General features: G+C 33.1%; 2 protein-coding genes across 2 annotated transcripts; one reads left to right on the forward strand and one right to left on the reverse strand.

Annotated features, from left to right (window-relative positions):
- The first annotated feature begins 3889 nt into the window (after window positions 1-3889).
- Window positions 3890-5508, forward strand: LOC127795779 (homeobox-leucine zipper protein HOX17-like). Its single transcript, XM_052327670.1, has 3 exons — window positions 3890-4270; window positions 4774-4853; window positions 5021-5508. Exons 1-3 carry the CDS (start codon window positions 3932-3934, stop codon window positions 5400-5402), a joined length of 801 nt encoding a protein of 266 aa, XP_052183630.1. The 5' UTR covers window positions 3890-3931; the 3' UTR covers window positions 5403-5508.
- Window positions 5509-7493: 1985 nt separating this feature from the next.
- Window positions 7494-13633, reverse strand: LOC127795780 (protein trichome birefringence-like 5). The gene is made up of 5 exons (XM_052327671.1): window positions 12916-13633; window positions 10583-10775; window positions 10016-10209; window positions 8588-8746; window positions 7494-8240 (listed from the first exon to the last, which is right to left on the reverse strand). The coding sequence occupies exons 1-5, from the start codon at window positions 13524-13526 to the stop codon at window positions 7892-7894; spliced, it is 1506 nt and encodes a 501-aa protein (XP_052183631.1). The 5' UTR covers window positions 13527-13633; the 3' UTR covers window positions 7494-7891.
- Window positions 13634-17267: the final 3634 nt, after the last annotated feature.

The following is a 17267-nucleotide window of genomic DNA, read 5'->3' on the forward strand; positions in this document are numbered from 1 at the left end:
GCCAAAATTCATCATGCGTCACAGCGTAGCTTTTAGAAATGGGGTCATGGGCCCAAAATGGACACCGTATGCAAAAATTACGCTCATTTCTTTGAACATCGACTGTCGAAACATTCTAAGTATGCAAATGCTTGTTCCTCCGTATTAGACTCACGAACCTTATCAAGTAGAAGAATAATTAAATTATTGTGTAATGACATTGGGGCAAATGAAGATATTATGATATCACGTCACAATAATAACACCACTACATGTAAAGCCATAACATTACTCGAGGTTTTGATATAATCAAGAGTTCATTATTGATTATGTTTATGGTTAGATCATGGTTTTGAGTTATACACTCACAAGTGATTAAAATTTGTTCAATGATGTGATTGGACGTGTTTGAGGTGTATGAGAGACACTATTGGTTGATGTTTTCACTTTTCATACCAACATCTAGTATAAAACTCCTATCTATAAGTGTTTTCTACAGTTACATAGTGTATTTTATCAGTATAATAGATATGTATTGGTGTGTAAATTGAGATAGGATATATGAGTGTTTCTATATATATATTCATGCCTGTGAATGTGAGATGATAGAGAAATATGATTGTGTCCACATGGACTAGATTATTTACTAGTGATAATTATCTTTTACTCGAGGGAAAATAAAAAGATATTAGATAAATTATCTAATTATCTCTCTTATTTAAGACAATTGAGAGATGATTTATTTTATTTTTCTATTAACAACAAAATTTATCTCCTCACTTATTTGGGATAAGTGAGTGACTAATTTATCTATATCACCAATTATCTATAAATAGATGCCTCTTGCCATAGATTTAACACAATTTTCTATACAAATCTATATCTCTGCATATTATCCAAGAAAAAAGTCTTGAGAGACAAAAAAGATGACCAACGAGCTTTACTGAATGGGGGTAGAAAGACTAAATTGCCCCCGCCCACTCTATAAATTTGCAAGCCACTGTCCTGCTCTCTCATCTCCCCTCGCATGGCTGTCGTTGCTCTCGGCTCGCCATAGTGCATCGCTGCCTCGTCTCTGTCGCCTCACTGCCATCACCACCTCGTCGACTGTCGTTGCACTGCTAGGCAAGGCGAGGCGGCGATGGCAACGACTGTGGCCATGGGAGGGGAAAAGAGAGAGTAAGGCAATGGCTTGCAAATTTGCAAAGTGGGCGGGGGCAATTTCGTCTTTTTGCCCTCATTCGATAACTGCGTCTGTAAGGTTGTCTGACCCTGTAGAATGACTTATTATCCAAGAGTCAAGCTCTCTAGTGTTTATATCATGGACGTTATGTGTCAAAAATTTGTTTTATAAAATGTTGAGAAACTTGTAATACAAGCATGATGCTAGCTAGAGTATTGAGGTATGTAAACAATATATTGTTTTGCTACATGTAACTAATGTTGTCTATAGTTCCTTCATTCTCTAGACAAATGAAAATGAACAGAATTAGTTAAGAGAGAATATAATATCTATACATCTCATCTTAAATATTGAAGATAAGATATCACGTAAATATATATACAAATCTTTTTGATGATATCAAAGAAAATAAGAAATATACGTAGAACAAGTTGCCACATCACCGTAATCATGCTGGAAGTCAAAATACTAGTCAATGCACAAGTTGATTTCGAATGACCACTTATATTGAGGAAGTCAGACTCTAATTAAGTAGATAATACTTCTTGAGACATCTGAACTATAAGCAACCTAAATGAGACCCAATCTAGATAAAAGACAATTAACGAAATAATCTCCAAATTAAGATAGAGATAATCTTCACAAAACATAATTTGAGTAAAAGAAGCTTTTAGAGCTATGCACCTATATGATAAGCCCTTTTCTAGAGATAATTACCACAAGATAAACCCTTATGAGGCAAATCCCTACATTCTCTAAAGTAAGTAAATCCTAGCCCAACAAAGGGAATGACATGATGGACGTCCTGAGCCTTTTTAGTGGTATATATTCTAATCTCTATGAACTTAGAATAAGATAAACCGATGATCCTTTATCCTAAATCATTCTCAAACCAACAAAATTAAGAGAAACAACTAATTTTCCGCGTTATGGACAAAGACAACTAATTCTCATTGTGATTCTTATCATAAACCTTGACCCTGAAAGGTATATAAAGATCACGAGAGGTGAGCTAAAAGCACGATATTATATACTATTCCCACCAATTCATAAACTATCTCTAAAATTCTTTATTAACTCAAGTATCATATTGGCATCATCCCAATCAAGTTTTAAAATAATCATTCTTATTTCATGTGTGTAGCAAGCATAAAACTATATTTTAATTTCGAACGAAACTTACAAAATTCAATTAGTAACTAACTCTTAATTACATCATCATCTTCGATGCATCACCTTTAACAAAATAATATTTAGGGATGTGAGTAAGCCCATCTCGATCATAAACCAAACTAATTATTAATCAAATCAACATATCCTAAGGTTTTGTTTTTCTTGCCCAATTTATCAATAATTTATGATTTTCTCAACTCACCTTACAAATTTCATTGGCTTGATAACCCATAAAACTATTTTGAAAGATATCCAAGTCGCTCCTCAATATATGCAATCATTAGCCTTCGGACCGCGTTTGGGTTTTTGTTGATTTCCGCAAAAATTGTAATCAAAATAATATGATAACGCTGGTTTTGTAATTTATGACTTAAAAAAAAGAAAAGAACTTTTCAATGTATGATTTTTAGCTAATCATAGTAACTGATCAGAATTTGGTATATAAATCTTAACTTGTATGACAATACAAATGTCATTTAATGGAAATTATAAATAGGCCATATATATATATATGTATTTTGGAACCGATGGTCAAATTCTCACTCCCCTAAGTATCTTTAAAACATTTATTAAAGAGTAATAGGAAATTAATGCGAAGACTGTTAGCTAAGAAGGGGTCAAGTGTTGAAATCAATGCGATTTCTTGACTTAATTGATTGCCCAATTTGTAGGGCAAACTGCCTCCGGTTGTAGGAACAGATATTTCTTTTTTTTCTTCTTTTTTTTGGTTTTCCCACACAATGTTACATCCTTCATTTACCTTGATGATTAAATATAATCATATTGAGAACACCCCACCCATGGAGAAATTTGCAACACGTTTAGCTATTTGTGTGTGTGTGTGTGTGTATATATATATAGTCTCATTTTTGTTTTTGTTTTTTTGGTGGGTCTGTCTTATATATATATATATAGTCACATTTTAATTGCTTCAAATAGTGGTTACATTTTCTTCTATTACCTTGGTATATATCAACCCATCAATAAAGTCTAATATGTGTAGCACACTCAAACAACGGCGGCAATGTGTTTTCATTGAAAAAAAAAAAAAAAAGACTGAAGTTTTGTCACACTCTTGCATGGGTTTAGTACCATTGAAATGATTTACTAGAAATATATAATTTAATTTTGAGAAGCAAACTAATTAAATAGATTTAATTAATTTGTTTTTCGTTTCAATGAAATAATTAAAGGTCAACCTCAAGTAATGCAAACGAGGAGTTATATAATTTGACCGTATTAAGGGGGGTTAGTAGGAGACAATTTCACTGACTAATGCACAGTAACAGTATTTTTTTCCTAATAATTATAAGAAATTACTGATTTTCAACTTAATTATTACATATATATATTAAATTTCTAACTCATGCTTTTGAGTTTTAACTCTCTTCCCTATATATCATATTAATGTGTTCATCACATTAAGTAGTTGGGAGTTATGCTAATTAATACATCATTAAAAATCTGATACCAATAGTAACCAATGACTCAAAACAAACCCTATAAAACCCCTCCTTCATGACCTTCTTTTTCTCAGTTGTGAGAAACTTCTTCCATCTTTCCGGCTGGCCAAACAGTGGGAAACCGCAAATTAAGATGGGGATGGGAGACATAGATGATGATCAAGAGAGATGCAACACAGGGCTAGCGCTTGGGATTGGAGTGGGAGAATTCATGCCCAAGAGGAAGAAGCAAGTTGTGTGCTTGGATCTCTCCTTTGCTATTCATCCCAAGGAAGAAACCATAACCATTGATGCTGATGATTACAAGACGGAAGGGTCCAGTTCCAAGACAATTGAAGAAGACAAAGATTGCCTCTCTCATGGAGCGTCTCCCAGGCACGATCCTCCCCGCTTCCCAAGGAAACTCAGGCTCTCCAAAGATCAACAAACTACCCTTGAAGAAAGCTTCAAACTGAATAGAACCCTTAATCCGGTATGCATTCATTTCCCATCGTACAGTTCTCTCTCTCTCCCCCCCCCCCCCCCCCCCCCCCCCAATCAATCGATCCATCAACCGATCGGTTGATCGATCAATTTTCACACTATATATATATATATATGTGAGGATCTAGAAATGGAGCAGTGACCGACACTATTCTTATTATGACGGTACAATCTCACTAGACTGCACGTAGTAGACAATCTATGATCAACAACCATACATAATAGAACTAACCTAAGGGTGTTCATCAACTAATCAGAATAAAGAGTTTCAAATTATTCTGACTGTGATTCATATCTCATCATTCAAAATAGTTGATGAACTACTATAATGATTCTGGTTATATATATATGGAGCTTACACAACTTAGTGAGCACACAGTTTTATTAGGGGATATTGTCGATCACAGCTCTATTTTTTGGCTATGAAAAAATATTATCAAAGTGATGCAATAGAGGTAATAGCTAGCCTAAAGAGAATTGACTGGCTTGCAGGCTCAGAAGCAAATCCTAGCTGAGACATTGAATCTACGGCCGAGACAAGTAGAAGTATGGTTCCAAAACAGAAGAGCAAGGTATGTAGGATGCCATTTTTTGTAGTATTTTTTGTATAAAAGTTTTATAAATATAAAAAAAATCAATACATGGGTTTTGTGTAAAATTAAATTATATATAAAGGGTATTTTTTCAATTAATTAATAGAATTTGATTTATTTATTTTTTTTACTTTTTTGGTTGGTAGAACGAAGTTGAAGCAAACAGAAGTGGACTGCGAGTTCTTGAAGAAATGCTGTGAAAGTCTGAGCAACGAGAACCGGAGATTGAAGAAAGAGTTGCAGGAGCTGAAATCTCTAAAGCTGGAGCACTTCCACCGCCCTACTCCTCCGCCGGCGCCGGCGCCATTTTACATTCAACTTCCCAAGGCGGTGACTCTCACCATGTGCCCTTCCTGCGAGAAAATTGTTAACAAAGATGGCACTCATGTTGTTGCTGCTGCAACTGCTACACCCAAGAAGGATGATGATGAAGCCAAGGTAGAAGAAGAAGAAGAAGAAGGCGGAGGAGGAGGAGGAGCAGCAGCAACAATGGTTATGGACGTGGTCCATCATGATTCTGATAACTAAGCCTACTGATTTAAGCTACATATGCTGTTTGAGTTAAACAAAGCTATTCTTTCTTTCTTTCTCTACGTCTTTTTAGTTTTTAATATAATTAGAGTGATTAAGCTGTTGCTCCAATTTTATTTATTTTTAATCTATTTACTTTTTTTTAATATTAGACCTTAATTTACGATAAACAACCTCACTAAGGTTTACAAAACTCAATTTTAAGGCTTCAAACTAAGTAGCACTACCATCTACTGGTAGCCAGGTTACAACTATAATGGTATTAGTTTTAAAAATTAGTTTATATTACGTTGTAAAATTAATGAATTAATTTGGGTGAAACGATGAAAAGAAATTGATATATAATTTACTTTACCAATAGTTGTCATAAGAAATATGTATAATTTATTGTTTGGATAGGTTAAGAAATATGTATAGTCGGCATGTGAAAAATTATGCATGCACTAATAAGTTTGATAAATTCATTTTATTGTGATTTTACTTCAAAATACAAGAGGGTTGTGTGTTAGTATCTTTTGTTTCTTTTTTATTTTTATGTTTTGGATAGATGCATGAGACTAACCAATATCCCAAAGAACAAAGCCTAAAAGGGGAGGAAAAAAAAAAAAAACCCTACAAGCAAAGGCATCAAATTAGAGCATCTACACATTACAAAAAGAAAAAAAAAAAAAAAAAAAACCTTAGAGCAGCATATAGAGATAATTGGATTAGTTTTAACATTCCTTGAGGGGTTATGCATTATTAGTTACTCTAATAAAACTTAAGTTAAATTTAACAAATTATTCCATTCTCAATCTAATTAAAAATGTATCTTTTATCGCAATTATTAATACTTTTTCCTTTTATCTCTACTTAATAGTGGAAAATATTTGTTCATATTTATCAAAAAATAATGGAATCCTATTGAATAAAATTTCAAAGTTGAAGCTTATTTAAATAACTTAAATAAAAAGACATCAAATGTTCAAACCTAGATACTCTAAAAATAAAACAAAGAAAAAGGTTATATAAATAATAGGTGGGCCAAAGGTAAGGCAACAACAGTTACTATGGATTATTCTGCATTAATTAATTGGACACTAATCAAGGATTCGAGGGTATATATTAAATGAGCGACCTATATTACACAAGAATAACTGATGAATTAATTCATGACTTAATTGATTGATTTGACTAATTAGAAAGACTCGAACAACATGCGAACAACATGGTCAAGGTAACTGCCCACTTTCTTTAAATGTTGGTCAGGGCTCCCATAATCAAATATTGCTGCAAAATAAATGAGGTATATATAGAGAGACATTCTTGGGTACGTACTGATACATATTGTGTATCATAAGGTTTTGATATATATAAATACGACTGTTCCTCTAGAAATTATATTTACTCTTCTTATTGTTCAAAAATTATAAAAGATTATCACTCATCTTAATTAATTAGGTTTATGATACATAAAAATACTTTTGATGTTTTATATATATTTGAACATTTTTTTTTAACCTCCATTTAATAGAGGGGGAGTTAGTGTATTATATTTTTGAAACATGGGTATGCATGAAATCTTGAGGGTGTTAAATATAATTTACTCTAATTTTTTTTAGTTATAACATTATTTAACAGAGTGGCATTTTTATAATTAGGGAGTAAATTTAGTTAAATTTTTGTTTATGGTAATTCAAATCAGTGGGCACAAGTCGTCATTTCATAATCATGAAACATGCTGTGTGTGTGCCTGAAGGGGAAGGGCGATGATTAAATTCAACACATAGCCTGTCCTATCTAAGGTAAGGTTAGGTTCACTTCCTTTTTGGTGTAATGTGTGAACCCGCCACCCCGCCTCCCCTCCTATGACTTTCGCATTGTAGAAATAGCCTGCCAGTAGTCCTTTAATTTGCCCTAAACCTATCTTTAATTATTGCACACATATAAAGTGTAATGGTTACGAGTGGAAAAAACAAAAAAACAAGAAGAGAGAGAGGAGGAGGAGGAGCAGAAGATTGGAAGTCAATGAAATTGACTTACTTAATTGGATGGTAAATACAAGCATAGAGCATTAACTTAGCAAACAGCAAAAGAAGTGCCCCCAACTTAAATGAATACCTAATCATATTAATAATTAATTAATATAATACAACAACGTACCAAAGTCTTTATCCCACTATGTGAGGATAATAACAATAATTTCCTCAACTCGTGCCATAATCTACTTGTAGCAAATTTAATGTGAACATTTTTTTTTTTTTTTTTTATAGAATTTGAATATAAAGCTTGTTCCAAACATAGCCTAAAGCAGCAAGTGGTTCTCAATTCTCAAACTTGATCCAAATCCAAAGGGTTCCCAGTGCCTTCTCCCACAGCAGTGGCCCAATGTGAGTATGAATGAAGAGGAGCAAGTACATTTTGCCCAAAACAAGATGCTGAAAGCTCTGCTGATCCATCCAATCTGCTTGACCATATGGGTATGCTTAATTGTGCTTGCTCCATTACTACAAATGAGAGGAACAAGTTTGTTGAAATACCAAAGTGGCATAAATGAGCTCATTCCAGGCATCAGGAACCCCGGGAAGACACCAATGGCTGCAATCTTGGCGCCTCGTAGAAATCTTAATCCCATCGGCAATGCTCGAATTCCTCATCTTGCCATATACGGAGGGGTGGCCATCCTTGCGGAAATTGGTCAGCTTTGTGACATTCAATAGTACCACTGGAACTTGCATTTCTCGAATCACCTCCTCGACTATCTTCATTTTCAAGGGGTACTCATTGAGGAATGCCCCCCTCAAGATAGGTTGAGTCTCACCATTACATGTCCCACCCGAATCCCAATCTCCTCCTCTGGCAGAAATAACAATTTTAGTGGAATGTAAAAATAAAAACAATAAACTTATGAAAATGACAAGATGGTGCCTTTTGGTTTGATTTTGCGAAGAGCCTCAAATGGTATACCCCTTTATTTTCTTTTCTTTTTCCCCAGTTAACGGTTATGAAGTCCAAAGAGTAACAAAAGAACATTCATGTACCAGAGCCTCTATTAAGTACTGATGACCTATGAAGTTCAGTTTATTTATGTTTCGTAACAATAGAAGCACAAATCCTCATATCTATTTTTATTAAAAATAAACAAAATAGTAGTAATCAAACCCTATCCAAAACAGACAAGGAAAAAAAAAAGAGGAGACTACCTGAAATGGGCAGATGAATACCCACGATAGAATATCAACTTCTTTGCAGGATTCACATTCTCATCAATCCACTTTGCCCAGGTCTTCAGTGCCTTCCTATATGCTTCCACTGCGTCAAACTTAGGATGTATATAATCACCTTCTTTGTAGTAATTTTTCCTGCACCAACCAGCTTTCACTATTAGTTCTAACGCCCCACCATGTGCAGTTACTGCACTTGATCAAAATAAAATCGAGAAATGGATAATAGAAGATAAAACAAAAACAAAAGGCGCTACAACCAAAATCAGATTTAAATATAATATTGAAGCCAAGACCAATCAAGAAAGAAGAGAAATTCCATGTATGAGCAGACATAAGAGACCTTTTTCCTCAACAAGGACAGAGTCAACCTTCATGCACTTCATTGCAAACAGAAAATAAAAGATGTGATAAAATTGGGATGTTTTCTAGGATAACTTTCGGATTTCCAAAACTACTCTTGCCTATGTCCAGATTTATTTATCCACTACTAAACAAATGAACTATGAACAAGAATTCCATAACTATTAGTAGAACCAAGAGCATAAGGCTTACTATTTCAGGAGAGACTAAAACAAGGGCAGAGCCAGGATCAACTTTTGAGGGGGTCAATTTTGAATAATACAAACAAGTTTAAAACAAAAGTATGGCCAATTCATATGAGTTCTTGAGTTAATAGATACCTGGACTTCAAAATATTTAATGTTGTCTTCATTTATCAGATTGCAGAGATTTGATTTGCATAAAAACTTAAAGATGAAATTCAAGTTGAGTCTAGGAAAGAAAGGGGAGAACTAGAGAAGCAAGGAGAAGATGTATGAGTAGATGGGCTTTCTTGTAAAAATTTGAAAAACTTCTGGGTTTTGCCATTATGAATTTGACATGCCTTGAAGTTTTAAACTTAGTTTTTTGTGTTTAAATATTCTAAAAATCAATAGCAACAGGAAAGATTTTAAAATGTACCTGTGATCACTTTAAACTTACAATTAAAAGAAAGTAGAGTTCATTATCTTTTTTCATCTTAAATGACAACTGGGTGAAGATAACTTTTTCTTTATTATTACTTACATTTTTAATTAGTTGGAATAGTGAGACTCCAATTTTCAAGATCTTGTCTTTTCCAAATGACATGATTATATATGCATATTTATATACACAAAAAAAGTGTTGGGGGGTCACTCTATTAAAATCTAATTACATATTCAACACATATAATATTATACTTATAATAAACAACCAAAAATTTGGGAGGGGGGGTGTCGGGGGGCATGGCCACTCCAGGTCAAAGCATTGCTCTGCCACTGGACTAAAACAAAGATAACATTTAGTAGACAAGGAATTTGAGACTTCCAAAAGTTGCATTAAACATGAATATCTCAAACAGAGAATTGCTGAGTGCTGAAATACCCTCTTGCCGTCTTTCCATGCGTCCACCAGTGCCCAGTATTAAAAACTAGAATGTCAGCCCGCTTCCATCGTGCAGCTGACTTATCAATTCTGTCTATGGAAAGAGTTGGATTTGAGTTTCCCTGTGCATTAATCCGAATTCCTTCCTTGACAAGGAAATGTGATCTTACGAATTCGACTGTGCAGTTATAATCCTGCCCAAACAAATTCAGATGTGTCTACAGTTTAGACTCTGCTTCCTGGATAATATTTCTATGTATGTGTTTAATTGAAAACGAGATTGGTGCTGCTGCCTAAGGAGAATATTTGTCAGGAGTTTCATGAGAGACCCTCAGGTTTTACACAGAAAAAACTACAGTTCCAAGATTATAATGGAAAGCATGTGTCCCTAGCCCAAGAATCCCAGTTTTAATTGCCAATCTGCCAAGCATGGGTGTCGAACCTTGTAAGCATTCTGAACAACCATGTCCAGGTAGCAGTTTGCATTCAAACATGCAAAGCAGTGAGAAAGGAAACGCTTTTTTTTTTTTTTTAATTAGTATAAAGAAAACATTTTTTTACAGTTACCTCAATTTTGAAGATATAGTAGCCTCTTCCCTTGGTTATTTTGTAGCCATGGACTTCAAACATTCTGCTCTTATCAGGTAGGCCTTCACGAAGAAGACAAAGTAGAGATTCAAACTGGTTCCGGTTCATGGAATCTCCAACCAGCATCAGCCTTTTCCCTCTCAATCTCACCAAAAAGTCTGTGGCATTGAACCTAAAACTAACAATTATTCAGACAAAGAAGCCAGTAATGGTTCAAAGGTTCTTCAATTAATATGTTCTATCATCTAAGTTACAAATAAAACAGTCTCTCAAGGCTTAACCCTGCATTAGATATAGAACACTTTCATTACTTTTCCTTAATTGAGCAAGGAAGGAATCCTCATTTCTTTCTCATCAACACAGTCAAAACATTTCCATATCCTGTGCCACACATGAAACAATAATGAAAAAAATGAAAACATTTTGAAACTGTCAAAATTCTACAAAACATTTCTGAACCAATAAATTGTTTCAGAACTTGTATGCAACACCTAACAAAGTTTATTCCTATTTACCTTTTCTTTAATCAAAATAAACTGACAAGAACACTTGAAATTTAAAGTTAGTTTTAGTTCAAATGAGAGATAGAGTCAAAAGTGCACAATTAAAGACACTTATTCTCTTGCATTCAAATACCTCCTTTTCATCAATGTTATAATTGGTGCATTCTTTTTCTCACTATTACTTGAATCTAGTTTTTTTTTATTGGTCTATTTCTTTAATTAACTCTTTAAAACTATTTATTCATGCACTTGTAGTAAACCTTACTCTTGTGTGCATTTCACCAGATCTCTCGTATCAATGCTTTTGAAAGCAACTAAAGTTAACCTCACTAAGGCTTCATTTAAACAGAGAAATCAGAGGAGACTAATTGAAAGACAGAGATCAAGCAACAAAAAGCAGAAGTATTTTGGAAAAGAAACGTGACACAAGAGGGAAAGGAACAGAAATATGATGAGAGAGTAAAACAATTAGAAGGAAAGAAGTAAATAAAAGGCAAAGGAGATGAGAATGAATGAATATAAAGCAGAGTGAAAGGAGAGAAGAAAGGGCTTGGTGCAAGATAAAAGAATGTTGGAAGAGTTGTTTCAAGTACAAAAGGAAAAAACAAGTATTAAATATAGTCTTAAATCACTTGTGAAAAAGAAAAAATGGTTGGCTATAAACTATGATATTTAATTTAATTTACTGATTGAACAATCTCTTCCATGTCAAATTAGTCTTGTACTTTGGTAGATCATTTTTTTTTTCAAAAGAAGCTAACCAAAATTTATATCATTTTTCCTTTTTGCCATATTGCTGTCTCTATATTTATCATTTCTCACCATTCATCATGTCCTGTTTCATATTCTGTCTTTGTCCCTGTTCATAATACTACCCTTGTGCTTAAGTTTTCAGATTCCTATCTCAAGTCAAATACATTAATTAACATTCTAACTAGGGCTATATTCTCACAACTTATAAAACCTCTATCAAAATACAAGTACAGTTATTTATTTCTAAGAAGACTTCATCAACTTTGAGAAATTGTCTTTGCATCACTTAAAGGCAACCATGAAGAAGAGGATTAGTTTCACATTTTCATCAACCATCCTCTATCTAGGCATGGGATCAATTCTAAATAGGAACCTACAGGCGGAGTTCAACTACCAAACAAACCTATTCACTCAAAACAATGGAAAGTAGTGAATCTACTATGCTGAAAGATTGGCAACAGGATGGTTTCCAGAGAACCTGGGGAAGGATCACAAATCATCATTTATCAAACTATTTAACATATTTGTCCACTACATCCTCTTGTTGACCAAGTACATAATCTTATGGCTTCCACAATTGACACATCTAGTAGCTATTGAAGGTTTACTACACTAAGAGTCAGGCATTGCCAAGAGCTTTTATTTTTCTTGTCTGCTCGTCCTTTAAGTTGACCTATTTTTGGACCTTCTGCCAGAAATCAGTTTGAAGATGATTACCAGATTGAAGGTTGAATTTAGAACAGAGTGTAAATTATTCTCATAAAAGAGTGCTTTAAGATCTCATAAAGAACAAAATAAATTTCAATGACCAATGCCATTCATTAAATTTCTCTTATAGCATCAAAAAATTTCTTCTTCCAACAGATGAAGTAACCTCATTTCAATTGGCAAAAGATGCTCTCAACCATAATTAAAGAATGAATAATGTACTAAAAAAGAAAGAATGAATTCAATAGTACTGCAATACCCTGATAAGATTTTAAAGAAAAGAGTTGGCATAAACATTATCATCAACAATTAGCAACAACAACGACAGAGGAAAGTAGTGAATCCGACCTGGGAAGGTCACAACCATCTCCCTGGGGCTTCCAATGCCATTTGAGGTAATCAGAATCTGGCCTTCCATTGGTCTGGCAATCAAAAGCCTCGTCCACATAAGGGCAAGACCCTGGCCTATAAACCGGATATTCCCCTCTTTCATCTTTCACCCAACTTCCCACGTACATATCACAACTGGAAGCAGACCCTCTCGCCCACTTCTCACACCACATTCCCACAGAAGTATCAATTTGTTCGCCACCGGCTCCATTCTCAAGCCCTGTCGGTTCAGATGCAGATGCAGAATCTGAATTCGGCGGCACTATGCCGATGTACGCCGGCGATGGCGACGGCAACGAAGACGCTTCAAAGCCAGAGTCGTGGAGGTCGCTTGGATTGTTAATAAAGCTGGAATTGGGCGCTGGTGTAGGAGGAGGAGGAGAAAACAAAGCAGGGTAGGTGGATCGAGAGTTTAACAAGTAAAGATCTCTGACAGTAGGGTTAACAGTGGCTCGGATCAAGAGAATTAACAAGACCGTGCAAATGGAAAACAAAATGGCAATTGCGTAGCACCTGTTCCTCTGCTTCTTGTTCTTCTTCTGGATTGTGATCGGGCTAGCTGACGCCATCTGAGATTAGGGATCGCATGTTCATGGGAATGTAAAAATTTCGGGATCTGGTTGGGGAGTAGAGAAGCGACAGAAATTATCATTATTAATTATAACAGGGAATGGATTTTGCCACACTGGACTGGCGCTCACTATTCTAATTCAGGAAACCCACAGCCATACTATACTAGCCTCATAAATCAAAACATACTCTTTGGGATGCTTTTTTTTGCGGGATCGTATTCGGTCTCATAATTTTTAATAAAGAAGGTAAATTCGAGTCTGATTTATAGTGATTGTACATAAAATAAATTCAAACTTGAAAATTCAAATCGTTCATCATTCTCTCTTGATGACTAGAATAATTTCAAAAGATAATCAAAACATACTCTTGTACTTTAGAATTAAGAGTCGGTGGATGTAAGCTTTCAAGTGAGTGGACCTAGGTCATGCAAAGCATGTAATTGTGGGACTATTGAGAAATGTAAGAGAGTATGAAGATGAAAGAAAGAACTCTTTAAGGAAACCTCTGAATGGATATGTTTTGTTTTGGTTGCATTGTGTATGCTGAAGTGGAAGGTGATGAAGTAGGCACTATATGAGGATAATGAGGTTATTGGATGTGTGGGTAGATGTAATCCATTGTTATTCCTAAGTTGTGTATCATATACTGATTATTGTGATGTGAAAATGTTGAGTTTGATTTTAAAAATATTTTGATGATGAGAATTAAATGCAAAACTTTAATGAATATCTTTTAATAGAGTAAAATTCAACTCAAAAAATTTAATTGAGTAAAATTGTCTCACTTGAGTAACAAAAAAGTTAATCGAGTAACTTATGATTTTAATTGAGTAAAACCTGAATTAATCGATTATATGCTTGTATTATATGAATATATGATGAAATAATATTAATTGAGTAATCAATTAAGTTGTATATTAGTCAAGTAATCATATTCTCTAATAAAGTAATAAATTAGGGACAAAAATTTGTACCATTAATCGACCAAGAAGAACATATTAATCAAGTATTACATATAATTAGTCAAGTAATGAATTTTATTAATCAAGTAATAATTAGATAACATAATGTTAAGTTTCTATACTTGAAACATTAGTTGATTAAGGAGTTAATATTAATTGAGTAACATATATACTTAGTTGAGTAAAAATTATTAGACAAAGAATGAGTCTTTATATCTGATTTATTAATCAACAAAGAGAAGAATATAGTCTAGTAAGTTTACACCTTAGTCGAGTAATAATTAATGTAGCTGATAACCTTAATCAAGTAATCTTATTCAGCAATCAAGTAATATCTAAAAATTATTAGTCAACTCTTAAGATTACTCGATTAACTCTGCATCTAATTTTTACTCTACTAATGTTGCACTAAATTTCAAAAATATAATCGTTACAAACAGTATTAAATATGTATCGATTTTGACTTCTACATAATCAGGCCATTGTAAAAAGATGTGTGAACACTCTTTCATGTAATTCAATAATGTTTTAAATTAAAGAATATAATCTAACCATTAGAAATGAAAGGGGGAGAAAGTCTTTGCAGATTTGCAAGTTTAATGTTTTTATCCTTTTGGTAAACTGAAAAAGTGCATTAAAGAGACCAAAGCTATATATTTCCAAGGCATGTATTAAGGCTCCAAGATTTGAAAAGAAGTTCTCTCAAGGATAATGAAAAAGAAGATACACCCCATTGGTGGCTCCAATGGCAAGGGTAAGAGGTGAACATGCTTGAGGTCTTAGGTTCGAAATCTCCTAAAAGTGTTATATGGAGATTAAATCATGATTTACTTAAGAATAAATTGGGGTGAGGCCCACCTCCCTCAAGAATAGTGGGGCGTAGGTTCTGACACTTGAGCTATTAAAAAAAAAAAAAGAAAAAGAAGAGCTAAGTTGAAAGCCATCATCCTCTGTGTTCTTCTACCTTCAAATTGTTATAAGCGAGAGAGAGTAGAGTGTTTTTACTTTCTATCTTTTTATTCTCTTTGTTTGTATTTAAAAATCCCACTTGTTCTTTCATTCATATTCTTTGAGAGTTTGTCTTTCATTGTGCACTTTTGCCCAAAATTCTTTAAAAGAAACTATTGCAAAGATCATTGTCTTATCCCTATAAAAGCTTGTAAAGGTTATACCTTAGCCTTGAAAAGGCTACCAAAAGGTTACTGCTTAATTTGCAAAAGCAAATGTTTCAACTAAACTTGCAAAAGTTGATGTTATATCTCAACTTACAAAAGTTAAAATTGCGTTCTTTTTGCTGCTTTCAAATTATTTTTAATTTTTAATTTTTTAAAATAATGAAAACGCATTCTCTTTATTGTTTTTAACAATGCATTTTTAAAAACAAAAAAAAAAATGTAAAGAAAACTCAAAACAACAAAAGTTGTTTTGAGTGTTTTTATCCAAAACAAATTCTAAACTCAAAACACATTTATTTATTTATTTATATTTTATTATTTTAATGAGAAAAAATATTATAAAATTCATTAACTTTAAAATGTATATATTTTTTTAATAAAATATTATTAAAAATTATTTTCAAAATTTCAAAGAGAATATGTTTTCTAATTTTCTATTTTAAAAAAGTGTTTTTCAAAATGACAAAGAGAACGCATTTTCAATTTTCTAAAAACAGATTACCAAAATAGAAAACTGAAAATGAATTCAAAACTCAAAACTGAAAATTGAAAAGTAAAGAGAACGTAACCTAAACAGTTAATGAAATGTTAAAAAAATTTAGTGAGAAGTTAACATAGTAGAGTAAGTTGGATTGTGCTCAACCACTATAAATCTCCTGTGCATTTATATTTTGTCTATTTTATTTCCTTTACATTTGATTTTCATACACTAGTGAATTTATAATTTTATAATTCCAGCATTATTTTCAAAACTATTAAAAAGCATAAAATAGTATTTGTCTAAAATATTTTCAAAATGAAAAAGTTTTGATATGCCTAATTCATCCTCTCTTAAGTGTACACTCTTACAGTTCTCCATAGAAAAAATAGGAGTTTTTTCAATTGAATATGAATATTAATAACAAATCAAATGGTTCATTACATTCAAGTTAATCATCCTCAACAAAATCGATTAAAGACAACCTTTTATGAGAGGGTACTTAAAAATCTAAAATAAAGTTCATAGATCATTGTATTTAACAATCCAAAAACTTCCTCACGTGTGAGGAAATTGTACAAGCAAAAACAATACATATTGGTGCTAAGTATTTTTTTTTTAATTTGAGATCTAGATTGGTCCTAAAATGGTAGAGTTAGTTGTTTGCCTCCTACTCATTTGCATCTCATTCGTTTGTCTATGTAATTGTCTAGATCTTTACATTTCCGCTCTAGTTTTAGTAATTTAAATCCAAGATCTCCAGTTATAATAATAAAACTCTTTATTTAGTTTGTCTTATTATTAATCATTGAGGCTTCATTTATTGTATATAAATCAAAAAATGAAAAACCTAAAATTTATTGAGTACGAGGTTCCCTATTTGAGATGAAAAAAAAAAAAATGAACTTAGATTTAGGAACAGAAATGACTTACTTCGAAAGTTATTCCACCAATTTTATCATTGTAATATAAACTATATCCCTTTGACACTCTTAGCTTCTTTGGTTGATTTGCATTGCTCTCTTTCTAGTTTGCACTTCTTTTTGCAACACTTACATATGCATATTCATATTCTCAGTAGTAACAAATCTAGAACTAGAAGCAACAAAACCAAAATTCCCAA

Source organism: Diospyros lotus, chromosome 2 (genome assembly GCF_014633365.1).
Source record: "Diospyros lotus cultivar Yz01 chromosome 2, ASM1463336v1, whole genome shotgun sequence".
Classification (NCBI taxonomy): domain Eukaryota; kingdom Viridiplantae; phylum Streptophyta; class Magnoliopsida; order Ericales; family Ebenaceae; genus Diospyros; species Diospyros lotus.